Source organism: Eptesicus fuscus, chromosome 22 (assembly GCF_027574615.1).
Source record: "Eptesicus fuscus isolate TK198812 chromosome 22, DD_ASM_mEF_20220401, whole genome shotgun sequence".
Classification (NCBI taxonomy): domain Eukaryota; kingdom Metazoa; phylum Chordata; class Mammalia; order Chiroptera; family Vespertilionidae; genus Eptesicus; species Eptesicus fuscus.
The window spans coordinates 40,976,502-40,992,306 of NC_072494.1; the positions used below are offsets into that span (position 1 = coordinate 40,976,502).

Sequence of the window (15,805 nt, forward strand, 5' to 3'; positions counted from 1 at the left end):
AACTGCTCCCCTGCCGGCCTGATTGCCCCCAACAGCCCTCCCCTGCAGGCCTGGTCCCCTCCCGCAACTGTCCTCCCCTGCAGGCCTGGTCCCCCCCAATTGCCCTCCCCGACCAGCCTGGTCACCCCTAACTGCCCTCCCCTGCAGGCCTGGCCACCCCCAACTGCCCTCCCCTGCCAGCATGGCCACCCCTAACTGCCTTCCCATACCAGCCTGGTTGCCCCCAACTGCCCTCCCCTGCTGGCCTGGTCACCCCTAACTGCCCTCCTCTGCTGGCCTGACGGCCCACAACTACCCTCCCCTGCTGGCCATCTTTGCCTATATGGGGGCAGCCATCTTATACGAGGCTGTGAGGGTCAATTTGCATATGGGTTATTGACCTCAGAACATTATTCCTATTACACCGAATTTGTTCACCAAATGCCTTCTATAATTCTGTTTTAGTAGTTAAGGATTACTTTAGGTGCCAGTTTTTCTTCATACTTTGGCCTCTATTCATTTTTATATATAAAGAAATAAAAAGTTTAATTAAGGAAAATTTTAATAATGTTTTCACTTATTAGCTTTGCTTTCATCTTTATTTTTACCGTATTTTTTGTTATAAAAGGACAACTAAATCTTACTATGTGCACACTAAAATATGTCTTAAAAGAATTTGACATAACGAATTTTAGTATCTAATATTTACTGAGAAACAGGACTACCAAATACCCTAGTAAACAATCTGATATTTTAAACTTATTCTGCCTTTTATATATTAGTTCAATGCTTTCCTAGTTGTGTGTGTGTGTACATATATGTAAATAAAAACAGACTTAAAATTATACATTTAAAATTTCTTAATTTCTATGTTTTTGTTTCAATATAGAAAATAATCTCTCCCTCCCCCCCCCCCCCAAGAATGTTAATAATAGTAACTGGTTTAATTAGCAAGCATTTAACCTCGTTACTAGTAATTCTTCTTTGAGGGGGGTGGAGACTTTCAATAAAAATATATTAGCAATACTTTCTTATTTCATTTGGTACTTCAAAATGATCTGAGAAAAAAGCCACTGTTTCTAAATAACATTTGGGGTTAGCTGTCTGGGGCCGTTACATGATTTCTCAGGCCTTTTTCAAGTTTAAAATAGTATTAAAAATACAAAATTGATAGTGAAGCTATGCCTATAGAGAAGTGTCCTAAATCTGAATGAACACATTGATAGAATGGTATCTTGTTATTTAAAAAAAAAAAAAAAAATATATATATATATATATAATTAATTGTTGGTTTAAAAGCTAGGGTAAAAACAAAGAGAAGACACTAAACTACCACACACTTTCATCATGGCTATTGGTTAGCCAAAATTATCTCCATAAGTGGGATATATTGATAAATGCTCTAGTTTTTATAATACTAGAGGCATATACTGAACAATTCTCTCATATATATAATTTGAAATGTACAATAAAAATACAAGTTCCCTAATTTCACTATTAACCTTTTGCACTCGGATGTCGAGTGTGACTCGACATGGTTAGCATCGGTAGCAGAAATCGAGAAAAAAGCAAGCGAGTGCAAAGGGTTAACATTTTAATGTAAAAAATTTGATTATAAAATATATGCTATTGAATATTTTTGCTAAACAACTGACCCATAATCTCGATAATCTAGAGATAACTTACTGGTACTATTCATTTTTTTTTTTTTTTAATCCTCACCTGAGGATATTTTTAACTTTGATTTTCTGGAGAGAGTGGGAGGGAGGGAAGGAGGGAGAGAGGGAGAGAGAGGGAGAGAGGGAGGGAGGAAAGAGGGAGGGAGAGAGAGAGAAAGGAGGGAGGGAGAGAAAGAGAGGGAGAGAGAGAGAGAGAAACATCAATGTGAGGGAGACATAGATTGGTTGCCTTACGCATGTGCCTGACCCTCAAGGATCGAACCTGCAACCCAGGTACATGCCCTTGAACAGGAATCAAACCCGCAACCCTATAGGGCGTGGGCCGGTGCTCTAACCACCAAGAAACACCGGCCACTGTTTCAATTTTAATTATAATCTTAAATATTTTGCATCATTTATACAAAAATTTGATTCTTACATCTTTGCAATCTTCTTTTGTGCAGCTAGTTTTGATGCGCGTATCAAACCACCTAACAGTTCCGTCTTCACCACAAGAGAGGAAAGTATGCGGGTCATTGGGTACAGTCATAATCTGAAGATGAGAGCAAAAGTCCAGGTATTCTTATTGAACACTTAAACAGATGGCTTTGAGAAGCATTGCTACTGTTTTATAAAATGATTAAGGCAAAAGCAACTAAGTCAAAACAGTAAAATACATATAGAAGTATGCAAGAATAGTTAAATTAATATGACTCATTACTTTGAAGTTTGAAATGAATGTTCCTGCAGATAGGAAGTTGTTTAAAATTATAAACTTCTAACAACTTTGACAAGAAAATTTTTCCCCTAGGAAACCTGTTCGAACTATTCAAAGACTAATTTTTATGATTTCTGGATATACATTTGTAATTATACTATAAACACATTACAGTTTTCTTATAAGATAACTAGTAGCCCATTTGCAGAAAGAATCCTGCAAGCGGCCGCGTGCGCTGACGCTGCTGCTGCCATTGCGGCTGCTGCGCCTGCACCTGCGTGCTGCTGCCGCCCACTCCACTCCGCCCCACCCGGACTTTCCCTCTGGCAGCCACCTTGCTTTCCACTTTTCCTCCCTCTTCCTTCTAAGTTGTCTTCAGTCTTCACTCCTCCCTCCCTCAGCATATGCAAATTAACCGCCATCTTTGTTGGGTAATTTGCATACTCGCCCAGATTGGCTGATGGGCGTGGCTTTGGTTGGTGGGCATGGCTTGGGCATAGCGAAGGTGTGGTCAATTTGCATATTACTATTTTATTAGGTAGGATGCTTAAAAAAAAACTATAAGATGCTGAATTGATTAAGGCATTTAAATTGACGTCTCAAAAATTTTGACAAAATTTCATGATTAAGACACTCAACAAGCTAGGAAAGGGAGGAAATTACCTCAACATAAACACCAAATATGAGAAGCTCATGGCTAACATCATATTCAACTAGAGGCCCGGTGCATGAATTCGTGCATGGGTAGGGTCCAGCCAGCCTGCCCCGATTGGGGCAATAGGGCCTAGCTGGCTGGGGGGAGGGGATGCAGGATGTTGGCCGGCTGGCCCTGCCCCCTGGTTGAACTCCCAGTCAAACTCCTGGCCAAGGGGACAGTTTGCATATTAGCCTTTTATTATATAGGATGGTGAAAAACTGAAAGCTTTCCCTTTCAGATCAGGGAGAAGACATGAATGCCTACTCTCATTACTTCTATTCAATACAGTATTGAAAGTTCTAGCTAAAGCAAGAAAAAAGAAATAAAAGTAATCGAAATTGAAAAAGAAGTAAAACTATCTCCGATTGAAGATGACATAGTTTTATATGTACACTATTCTAAAGATTCCACACCAAAAAACCCCATTAAAACTAATAAATGAATACAGAAAAGTCACAGGTTAACAAATCAACACAAAAATCAGTTGTGTTTCTTCTAAGCACTAACAATAAACAATCTGGAAATGAAATTAAGAAAACAACCTCATTATATTACAAGCAAAAAGAATAAAATACTTAGGAATAAACTTATTCAAGGAGGTGAAAGTCTTATATACAAAAAACTACAAGACGTTGTGAAAGAAATTAAAGGAGACACGCACAAATGAAAAGACATCTATGTTCATGAATTGGAAGACTTAATATTGTTTAAATGTCCATACTACTCAAGGTGATCTAGATTTAATGCAATTTCTATCAAAATCCCTGTGGCATTTTTTTTTTTTTCACAGAACCAGAAAAAAAATCTTAAAATTCATATGGAACTCAAAGGACACAAATAGCCAACACAATCTGGACAAAGAAAAACAAAGCTGGAGGCCTCATACTTGCTGCTTTCAAAAAATATTACAAAGCTATTGTAGTTAAAACATCACCAGTATTATAGTACTGACATGAAGACAGTGATAGTGTAAGAGGTGAAAGCCCAGTAGAGAGCCCTGAAGCACAACACAGGAGCCTCTCTTAAAGGCTGACACCTGCTTGCCAAGAGTATGGCTGCTCACATAATTACTATTACTCACAGCTTATTTCTTATTACTATTACTCACAGCTTATTTCTTAACTTTATTCCCAAGCGTATCAAGACCCATTCTCTCAAATACTTTACTGAAATCTAGATATTCTGTCAATAATATCTTTGCCTACAAATTCACGAAGGAGTGTATATACACATACACAAATCTCACATATGTACTACGTACATACATGCACCATACATACACTTACACAAAAACATACACATATGTATCACATATATAATCATAATAATACTGCACCTCATAGGTAGTTCCATAATGGCACGTAAATTGGCATTGTCTGTTAGTTTCTGCATCTTGCTCAACATTGGTATAATATATTACTCCATCTCCAGAGCAGGAGACAATCTGCTTATCATTTGTGCATGGTAAGAACTTTGCACTGAAGATATTTGCTCGGTGCCCTGAACGAATTGTCGTCAAAACCTGAAACATACAAAGAAGGTAATTCTTGGCAATTTATTATTTACTAGAAATAAAAATTCTTATTTAACATAAGCATAGCCAGGAATAAATTCTCATTAACATTTTTATCTCAATGAATATTACCATTTGATTCGAAATATTATAATTAGGAAAAAAAGAAATCAAAATCACTCATATTTTCTTTTTTCCCTCTGAGATGTGAAGAATTTTGACGATTATTTTGGACTGAACGCCTCACTATCAAGGCAGTTATCTGTTACTTTTAGGACTATTTTAAAAGTTATTTGTTATTTTTAGGACTAATCAAGCATTTTTTCATTGTCTTCAGTGGGAGGATTGGTCCAAATAAACTAGCCCATAATTTTTGAAAAACAAAACTTCTCTTTTTAATATATTTGAGATTTATTATACATACCAGAGGCCTGGTGCACGAAAATTTGTGCACTGGAAGGGGGTCCCTCAGCCCGGCCTGCCCCCTCTCAAAGTCCGGGAGCCCTCAGGAGATGTCCCATGGGGAGCGGGCCTAAGCCACAGTCTGGCCTCCCTCTGCGGGAGGTGACCAGCCAATCAGGGGAAGGCACCACCCCCCTCATCCCCTCGCTGCTGCTGCCTCTGGCCTCCCTCTGTGGGAGGCGACCGGGCAGATCAGGGGAAGGCAACGCCCCACTGCTAGCCGCCGTGGCTTGCCTGAGCCTCGGCCCGGTCCTCACAGCAGCAGCCACTGTGGCTTTGTCTGGAAGGATGTCCGGAAGACATCTGCTCTAATTAACATATTACCCTTTTATTAGTATAGATGATTAATATATACCATTAATAAGAAACACCTCTGATCTCTTAACTCTAAAGGTAGTGTTTTGAAACTTTCACTAGCCATAAATTAATCTTCCCATGAATTCACAGGATCTAAAAATAGAGTGAAACTATAAGAAAAGATTTAACTCAGGATAAAAAAACTATTTTCCTATGTAATGAATCATTAGTCTTTTACAATAAAAATAAAAATATTTGTATGATATCAAATTTGGAACTATTAAAACCACTATGTGAAAAAGATAGTCTTCTTATACCTAAAATCTCTGAAAGTATTATCTGATTAATCATTTATCAAATTGGAAATGAGGATGGGTAATGAGCAATTGCTTTTCAAATCCTATCTGATAAAAGAGCAATATGCAGATTGACCATCACTCCAACACACAAGATGGCTGCCCCCATGTGGACACAAGATGGTCGCCACAAGATGGCCAGCAGGGGAGGGCAGTTGGGAGGGACCAGGCCTGCAGAGGAGGGAAGTTGGGGGTGACCAGGCCTGCAGGGGAGGGCAGTTAGGGGTGATCAGGCCTACAAGGGAGGGCAGTTAGGGGCAATCAGGCTGGCAGGGGAGCAGTTAGGCATCAATCAGGTTGGCAGGGGAGTGGTTAGGGGGTGATCAGGCTGGCAGGCAGAAGCGGTTAGGGGCAATCAGGAAGGCAGGCAGGCGAGCAGTTGGGAGCCAGCAGTCCTGGATTGTGAGAGCGATGTCCAGCTGCCTGTTTAGGCCCGATTCTACTGGGATCGGGCCTAAACGGGCAGCTGGACATCCCTTGAGGGGTCTCAGATTGGAGAGGGTGCAGGCTTGGCTGAGGGACAACCTCCCCCACCCCATGCACGAATTTTGTGCACCGGACCTCTAGAATATATATATAATCTACTAGGAACCATGCATAAAACAAATATCATTTAAAAAAAAAAACAATTAAAAGAGAAACACCTGATCTTTTAAAAATTATGCCATTGGGCTTTTTAAAAAATATATATTTTTTTATTGATTTCAGAGAGAAAGGGAGAGGGGAGGAGGGGTAGAAACATCAATGATGAGAGAGAATCATTGATCGGCTGCTTCTTGCACGCCCCCTACTGGGGATCTAGCCCGAAACCTGAGCATGTGCCCTTGGCCAGATTCGAACCCAGGACCCTTCAGTCCGCAGGCCGACACTCTATCCACTGAGCCAAACCAGGTAGGGCCCATTGGGCATTTTCACAAAATAACTGAAAGCAGGAATTTGCAGAGATATTTATATACTTACATTCATAGGAACATTATTTACAACAGACAAAAGCAAAAGCAACCCAAGTGTCCACTGATAGATAAATGGATAAATAAAAAGTGGTCTATCCACACAATGGAATATTATTCAGCTTTAAAAAGGATGGAAAATCTGACACATGCTGTAATGTGGGTGAACCTTGAGAAAATTATGCCAAGTAAAATTAGCCAGTCATAACAGGACAAATACTGCATAAACATATGTGAAGTTCATTAACATCAAACTAGGGCCAGCAGCACCAGCTGTTGTACCTAGAAGTAGATGCAGTACCTAGAGGAGTCAAATTCGTAGACAGAAAGTAGAATGGTGGTTGTGGGAGGGTTGCCGGGAGGGGAGAATGGGGAGCTCCGGTTTAATGGGCAGAGTCTGAGTTCTGCAAGATGCAGAGTTCCGTAGCTGGATGGGGACGATGGTATCACAATAAGGTGAATGTATATAATGTCACTGAACTGAACTCCTAAAAATGGTTAATTTTATGTTATGTGCATATTATCACAATTTAAAAAAAAATAAAGCTCTGCATTTCTTAAAGAAATTTCGTCGGTACCTAGATGAGTGCTTTGTATATTATAAGCACTGAAATTCTAATGATCAGGAAATTTCTCCACCGTAAGAAAAAGGTAGTCCTAGTAATTACAGACCTACGAGAAGCAGAGCTTGAAAACATCAAGTTCCCCTCTCATAAGCCAGTACAATTAAGCAAAGCTGTCTCTGAAATAAAATTATGACCTATCTTTTCCATCAAGGACAGCATCAATGTGAACTTCTTTTTAGGCTGAAGGACCACAAACATTTATTTAAATATCTTAACTGTTTGTAGGAAAATAAGAAATACATGAAGTATTGATCCTGTAAGATTGATAATATTAAAAAAGGGTGCCTATTTACCATGTTCTCACTGACATAAAAATGGTTGCATACTCCTTCTATATAAGAAGTCAGAGGAAGAGCCAGTAAAAACCAGAACACAATTCTAGTTCCTAGCCCAGCTTATTGAACTGAAGAAACATGTCCCTAGAACCTAGCCACTGTTTTTAAACTGATAAAATACCGTTTCTTATACAGTTTGGCTGAAAATTAGTTTCTCTGAGCAGAAAGGAAAAAAACATCACATTGCTTTCCCGGCCCCCAAAGAATGGTTTATTGAGATAATTTCACTTTTGGCAATGTTATCCACTTGGATAACATGAAGCATGCTTAACCTTTTGCACTCAGATGTCGAGATTAAAATCACTCTTTGAATGTATCAATAATTTGAAATATAAAAAAATCCAAATAAATAAGTTTGTATGAAAAGAAACTCCAGTTTTTTATTCTACTGCCGCGCTTTGTAAAATCTGGGGTATTTAAAAAATTAAATCCCGAGTAGAATAAAGGAATTGAGAAAAAAGCAAGCGAGTGCAAAGGGTTAAATATTCTAGAATCAAAAAGCAGAATGAAACCTAACGTTTTGCTAAGGAAACTAGGAGACCCGGCTATAATAACTTATAAATTATATAACAAATGTGAACAAAATAAGAATATTCTATTACAAATGCCCAGTCCATAATTATTATAATTTCTTAATTTCTAGGGTTTTTTTTTATTTTTCTCTCTCTCATGAAATTGTAGATTTTATAAACTACTTACCTTTCTGCTGTAAGGATTACTAATTACTAACTTGGTGTCATCTGAGCCAGATAAGATATATTCTCCAGTCTCATTCCAACAGATTGTATTAACCTAAAAAGAAAGCAAAAAAGGGATTGCAGCAAACTTAACATAAAAACAAGTATGAATCTTTTACTTAACTGACGGTTCAAAATTTATATCACTAGTGAGGTTGTATGTACAAAAACTAGTATTTACCAATTTACTTCCTGAAAGTACATGCTGACTACTATTTAGCAAACACAATATTCTGAAAATTCACAATGAAATGTCTGTCTCTCTTAAATTTTATTATTTAAATTATTTTTAATGAATTCATTTTATATCCAGAGACATAAAATTGGGTCACCTATAAAGGAATTAGAAAAACTTACTACAAAGCTTCAGTGGTCAAGGCTGTGTGGTGCTATCATAACCATAAACACACATCAACAGAATGGAATTGATAGTCAGAAATAAACCCTTACATTCATGGTCAAGTAATTTTTATCAAGGAGTCTAAGACTACTCAATGGAGAAAGAACAGTTTTTTCAACAAATGGTGCTGGGACAACTGGATATACACAGGCAAAAGAATGAATTTAGACTCCTACTTCACACCATATATGAAAACTAACTGAAAATGATCAAACATTGAAATGTAATAGCCAAAACGATGAAACTCTTAGAAGAAAACATAGGTATAAATCTTCATGAAAACTAAAACCACAATGAGTTACTATTTCACACCTACTATGGTGGCTATAATAATTAAAAAAACAAAAATACAGAAAATAAGAGTTGGTGAGGATGTTAAGAAACTGGAGGCCTTATACATTGCTGAAAGAATGCAAAATAGCACAGCTCTTTGGAAAAAAGTTTGGCAGCACCTCAAAAACTGACAGAGTTATGCTGTGACCCATTAATTCCACAACAAGGTCTATATGCAAGAGAAAAGAAAACATGTCACACAAAAACTTGTACACAAAAGTCCATAGATGCATCATTCATAAGAGCCCAAAGGGAAACCAACCCAAATATTATAAACAAAATGTGACTGCACATTTGCTTATAACAAAATATCTGCACAATGAAATATTATTCAGCTACATTACCCATATTGTGACATGGACAAACCCTGAAAACGTTAATGACAGTGAAAGAAGCCAGTCTGAAAAGCCACACATGTTATTCCATTTACATAAAAAGTCCAGAAGAGGCATATCTACAGAGACAGAAAGTAAACTAGTGAAGGCCAACAGCTAGGTGGGGAGGGCATGGGAATGACTGATAAATGGTACAAACTTATATTTCAGATGCTGAAAATATACTGGAATTAGATAGTGGTGACGACGGTACCACATTATGATTATATTTTAAAAACCACTAAATAATATTTTAAAAACCACTAAATTATAGGGGGGATAAAAGGTGATGGAAGGAGACTTGACTTGGGGTGGTGAACACACAATACAATATACAGTGTATTAGAAAACTGTACACCTGAAACCTATATAATTTTATTAACCAATGTCACCCCAATACAGTCAATAAAAGATACATAAATAATATAAAAAATATAAAACATAAAAAAACGCTGGATTACACATGAAGATGGGTGAATTTTATGGTATATGAACTATATCTAAATTTTAAAAAAACTAATTAGACTTCCACTTTTAGTCAAGATGGAGTAGCATGGACCATCTCTACTTTAAAAAACACATACCATATACTTTTCTAAATTCAAAATCACTTCAATGTAAAACTTTATTCTCCCAATTTATTGGTCAGTCACAATCTCTCCAGGGAAAACTGGGGAATTTTTTTTAAAGATTTTAAAATTGATTTTTAGAGAGAGAGGAGGGAGAAGGAGAGAGAGAGAGAGAGAGAGAGAGAGAGAGAGAGAGAGAGAGAGAGAAACATCAATGGGCTGCTTCCTGCGAACCAGCAACCTTTCAGTGTGCAAGACTGGGGCATTTTATGAAACATTTGAATACTCAGTTTTAAAGTCCTTCACGGTTGAAAAACAACTGTTACTTACACAGCCATCATGCACATTCAGGGTTGCTTCAAGTTTTAATCTTTGGATAAATTCTCTTCTTCCTGTTTCAAAAGAAAGAAAGAACTAAATATATCCTACCATTTATTGCTGCGGAAAGTAGAACGCTGAGGTTAAGAGCCTAGGATCTGGCATAAGTAGATTCAAGCTCTAATTTCAACTCTTCCACTTATAAACTGAGTGACATTGGGCAAACTAACCCCATCCTATGCCCTAGTTTCCTCATTAGAGTACCTACCTACCTCTTGTAGTTATTGTAAGGATTGGGTGATTTCAAGGACATAAAGGGCTTACTTAGCACAGTGTCTGGACCACAGTAAACACTCAAGGTTCCCTTCATTCATTCATTCATCCAACAAATACATTGAGTACTCAGTGTACTTACTCTGTTGCAAGTAGTATTCTAGGAGCTAGGAATATGGTGGTAAAACAAAACAGAAAAAGATCCCTGTCCTCTAGTGAGGGATGAAAGACAATAAACAACATATACTTGAAGGTGAAGGTGCTACATGGAAAAGTAAAGCAGAGAAAGGGGTGAGAGGCCTGGAGGTGGAGGACGGGGTTTTCAATTTAAATAGGGGGGCGCACAGCACTTGCTAGATGCCACCTCTACTGAAACACATCTCAATTTGAGAAATGTTAAAATATTTCAAAGCTCATTTCACAATGATGAAATGTGGCAGCAAAAAAATAAAATCAACCCAACTGTCCATCAGTTAAAATACTACAAAAATAGAATATGTTCCTTCTTTGAAAAAGAGAAATATGTTTCCCTTTAAGACATGAATCATCTTTACCAAAGATGGACCAAAAAGCTTCATGTTTATTCAGAAACGGTAATGAAAGGAAGCTGAGTATGTGACAAAGAGCGATAATTAGCTAAGTAATCAGGCTGATGAAATCTCGGATAAAATTAAATTTGACTATGCTCTCCGTATGCTGTCATAGGGACAGATTTCTTTATTATGTTTTCTCGCCATTCTACATAAAGATCAGCATCTTCTTTGAAGCCAAATTGTTTTCTTTCTCCTTCCTTATAACTGGCAAGATGGCTAGGTAGAGGATGAACATAAGGATTAAAAAATAATTTCTTTTTGTGTGTGGGGAATGCTCTACGGTTCCAAAACTTATTAGAATAAAACAATTGACAGAAATTCAGTAAGGTATTTTCCTGAACAGGGTTGTACTTTAACTTTTCAAATCTGATTTTCAGTTATAAAACATTATTAATAGCAAATTTTTTAAAAATATTTTTTTTATTTATTTCAGAGAGGAAGGGAGAGAGCGATAGAAACATCAATGAGAGAGAATCATTCATTGGCTGCCTCCTGCATGCCCCACCCTAGGGATTGATCCCAAAACTTGGGCATGTGCCCTGCGGAGAACTGAACTGTGACCTCCTGGTTCATAAGTCAACACTCAACCACTGAGCCACATCAGCTGGGTGCAAATAGATAACTTTTTAAAAAATTCTTTTCTCTTTGGCCAATGGCAGGCTTGGTAATTCTACAGAGTAACCAATTCACAGTTAAGAAATAAAGTACTGAGAACCCAAAATGGTGGCATAGGTAAACACACCTAAACTGCGGCCATGCACAACAATTTCAAAACTACAACTAAAAGACAAAACGTCTATCACCCAGAGCCACAGGAGGGCTGGCTGAGTGGAAGTTTTACAACTAGACGGAGAGAGGGGAGCATTCAGTGCACAAACTCTGAAAAGCTGAGGTACGGGGGCATGCGCTATACAGGCTAGCGGCGGGCGTTGCTTTCTTCAACCCGAAGGGGAGACGCGCGAGACCCAAACTCCTACGGGGAGAAGCTGGACAGTTGGAAAGTGAGGGTGGCTTGCTTGCAGAGCTGCACGGAGGAATAATTGTTTGCTGTGCTGAGGCCCGGGGGCTGGCTGCCAGCCATTGCTGTTTGCCATGCCCTAGCCTAGTGACGCCCTGAGACTCCGCCCCGCACAACCTACAAACTCACCCAAGCTCCAAGCAGCGGCTTTTGCATATGAATGGCCTTCACTATCACTGCTAACTTGCAAATCTGTTCAGACAGCTCCATAATCTACAAATCCCAAGCAGGGAGGAGAGGACTGTAGTTCTTGCTGTAGCTCCTGCAGGGTGACCTCAGACAGTAGCTGACCTGCACTCCATTGGAGATCCAGAAGCCAGTGTACCTAGTGGTCAGTGTGAGACAGATTTCAACTCCTCAAATCCATAAGTGACACATTCAAGAGACAGACTCAGTGAGCACCAAAGCCCCACTGAAACAAGTCCTACACCATAAGCGTGTCTCCAGCACAGCAGTTCTTCCATTATAAACACAGCAGGTCCTCACAGCCAATTGGCCTGGAGGGCAATTCCTCCCAGGGTACCAACAGCAATCAAGGTTTAACTACACCAAGACTTTGCACTCAGCCCACAAAGGGGTGTACCAAGACCGTCCACCTCGGGTGATTGGGGAAGCTGAGCTACTGGCCCCTGTGGGTCACCTACCACACAAAGCCGCTCCATCAACACAGGGAAGCAGCCAAAATGCGGAGACACAGAGGCATGTTGCGAAAGGGGGCAATGGAGGAAAGCAAACTACGGGACGATATGGAATTCAGGACCACATTTATAAGGTTACTCAAGAATCTTCTAAAAACTGCTGAGAAACTTGATGAGACCTTCAAGGACCTTAATGAGAATACCAAAAAAATGGAAAAGGACCAGTCGGAAATTAAGCATACACTGTCTGAAATAAAGAATATACAGAAACTCAACTGTAGACCAACGTACCCCAAGAATCAAACCAAAGATCTGAAATATGAGGAAACAAAAAACACCCAACCAGAAAAACAAAAAGAAAAAAGGATCAAAAAATATGAAGATAATGTAAGGAGCCTCTGGGACAACGTTAAGCGTACCAACATCCGAATTTTTGGGGTGCCAGAAGAAGAGAGAGAGCAAAATATTGAAAACCTATTAGAAGAAATAATGACAGAAAACTTTCCCCACCTGGTGAAAGAAATAGACTTACAAGTTCAGGAAGCACACAGAACCCCAAACAAGAGGAATCCAAAGAGGACCACACCAAGACACACAATAATCAAAATGCCAAGGGCAAAAGACTAAGAGAGAATCTTGAAAGCAGCAAGAGAAAAAAACAGTTAGTTACCTACAAGGGAGTACCCATACGACTGTCAGCTGATTTCTCAACAGAAACTATGCAGGCCAGAAGGGAGTGGCAAGAAATATTCAAAGTGATGAATAGCAAGAACCTACAACCAAGATTGCTCTACCCAGCAAAGCTATCATTCAGAATTGAAGGTCAGACAAAGAGCTTCACAGACAAGAAAAAGCTAAAGGAGTTCATCACCACCAAACCAGGATTACATGAAATGCTGAAGGGTATTCTTTAAGAAGAGGAAGAAGAAGAAAAAGGTAAAGATAAAAATTATGAACAACAAAAAGACATCAAATACATACCTACCAACAAGTGAATCTAAAAATCAAGTGAGTAAAAAGTCTGAAGAACAGAATGGACTGGTGAATATAATGGAATCAGGGACATAGAAAGGGAGTGGACTGACAATTCTCAGGGGGAAAGGGGTTTGAGGGGTGTGGGAAGAGTCTTACACCTATGGATGAAGACAGTAGTGGAGGGTAAGGGAATGGGGTGGGGTGGGGAATCGGGTGGAGGGGAGCTATGGGGGGGAAAAAAAAGAGGAACACCTGTAATAATCTGAACAATAAAGATTTATTTAAAAAAAAAAGAAATAAAGTACTACTCAAATTAACAACATGACAACAATTCAGTAAATATTTTTATAAATGTACTAGAAACTTTTCCAAACTTTAAAAATCTGGTTTTGAAAACACAGCTCTAGCCATTTCTGTCTACTGAAAATAATGATGGCACATGAGACAAATGAAGACAAAGTGAGTTCCAGCAAGAATGCTCATTTACGAAATTTGTACATAAAACACACGCTGAAGTACAATAGTTAAGTAGATAGCTCCTGAGTATTTTTTAACTTGACTTTGGAGATCAAAATGGTTGTACGTACACAGATCCCATAAAATGTGCTTCTAGAAATAACAAGTGTCAACACCCTCTACCCTTTCAGCCAATTAAATGCGCTTCCAAGAAATGGGAACTGAAAGCCATCAGAAAATAAGAACTGTAAGTTAAAGAAACTCAACCCCCCTCAAATAAAAGTAAAAATAAACTCATGCCTGCAAAGAGTCTGGCCTACTTGCAAGCTAACAAGCTACCTGCCATTTCATGGGAGCTGGCAGAAGAAAAAGACTCTCAAGCCAGAAGCAAAGATTTTACTACTCATGGCACAGCAAAGGGTATCGGCTTCAGGTTAACACTTGACCCTCAGCCCCCAATTCCCACTGGGCAATGCGGAGCAGTCTGGATGCAACAATGTGCAAGCATTGGATCTGAATCACAGCCAGAGGCCTCTGAACTGCGGGGACCCAAATCTTGAATCAAATAAACTGCCTGATAAAAGGGACACATTATCTTCATTAAGCTGGACAATAAATAAATCTGCCCTCTGCCCCAGAGGGAGACACTATGTAAACATTGTTGGAAAGATAGTCCAGAACAAAGCAGCCAGTTCCTCTGCTCACAAGATGTGCAGAAATGTAACAAAGCCAGGAAAACTCTCCCAACAATTACACTCTTGTTACGGATGAATTTACCTATCATTGTGGCTTCCTACTCCAGTCTTTCTGCAACCCAAAATGCCTCATAATTCCATTTCCATCTCAGCATTCCATTCAATATTAATAGATTATAAACTCCATAAAAAAGAGGAACAAATGCCTAGAACAGTTCCTAGCACAAAGCAGGCACTCAATCTGTATCTGCTGAATCAATGAATCAATGAATGGGATCAAAGTCTTCCCTCTGTTCTATAATGTGTTTCACTCAATAATTTGGGAGGAACATCTTTCAATGACAATAAATATTGAGCCAATACTCATGTTAATGGCTGTGAAACTTATTAAATAGCTTTATAACTTATTTATCTGCATAACTAGCTCTCTTATTACAATATCAGATGCTTGAGACAAGGAAGGTCAGAACTGGGTTTAAATATCTAACTTGGAACATACTACACATACTCTGGGCAAAACCTAAACTCTAAGAGCCTCAGTTTTCACATTGGTAAAAGTTTTACATCTGATGAGAACAATACCATCACCTTTACAGGTTTAATGCTGAGAGTAAACAATTAGCATATGGGAAACTCACAGATGTGCCTGATACACTGCAGACACTCATGATTAGTAGTCTCCTTATGCACATGTGGGATTGTTCTAAGTTAATATTGTCTGAAAAGAGAAAGAATGATTTAAAAAAAGACTTTATTGAAGGGGCTGAGGTAACTTCAAGTGGTTAAGAGAAAAGAGTAAGGCTAGTGATACTGAGAAGGAAAGCGCCTGAGCAGA

At 38.8% G+C, this 15,805-nt stretch overlaps 1 protein-coding gene across 5 annotated transcripts in view; it reads right to left on the minus strand.

The window, feature by feature from the left end:
- DCAF6 (DDB1 and CUL4 associated factor 6) overlaps window positions 1-15,805 on the minus strand; it is an 88,962-nt gene that overhangs the window by 67,406 nt on the left and 5,751 nt on the right. For all 5 annotated transcript variants that reach the window (XM_054712330.1, XM_054712329.1, XM_028127816.2 and 2 more), the window contains exons 2-5: window positions 10,335-10,396; window positions 8,291-8,383; window positions 4,389-4,574; window positions 2,077-2,190 (exon numbers count right to left, since the gene is read on the minus strand). In XM_054712330.1, the coding sequence (XP_054568305.1) occupies window positions 2,077-2,190; window positions 4,389-4,574; window positions 8,291-8,383; window positions 10,335-10,396 (455 nt within the window). The remainder of the gene's footprint in view (window positions 1-2,076; window positions 2,191-4,388; window positions 4,575-8,290; window positions 8,384-10,334; window positions 10,397-15,805) is intronic.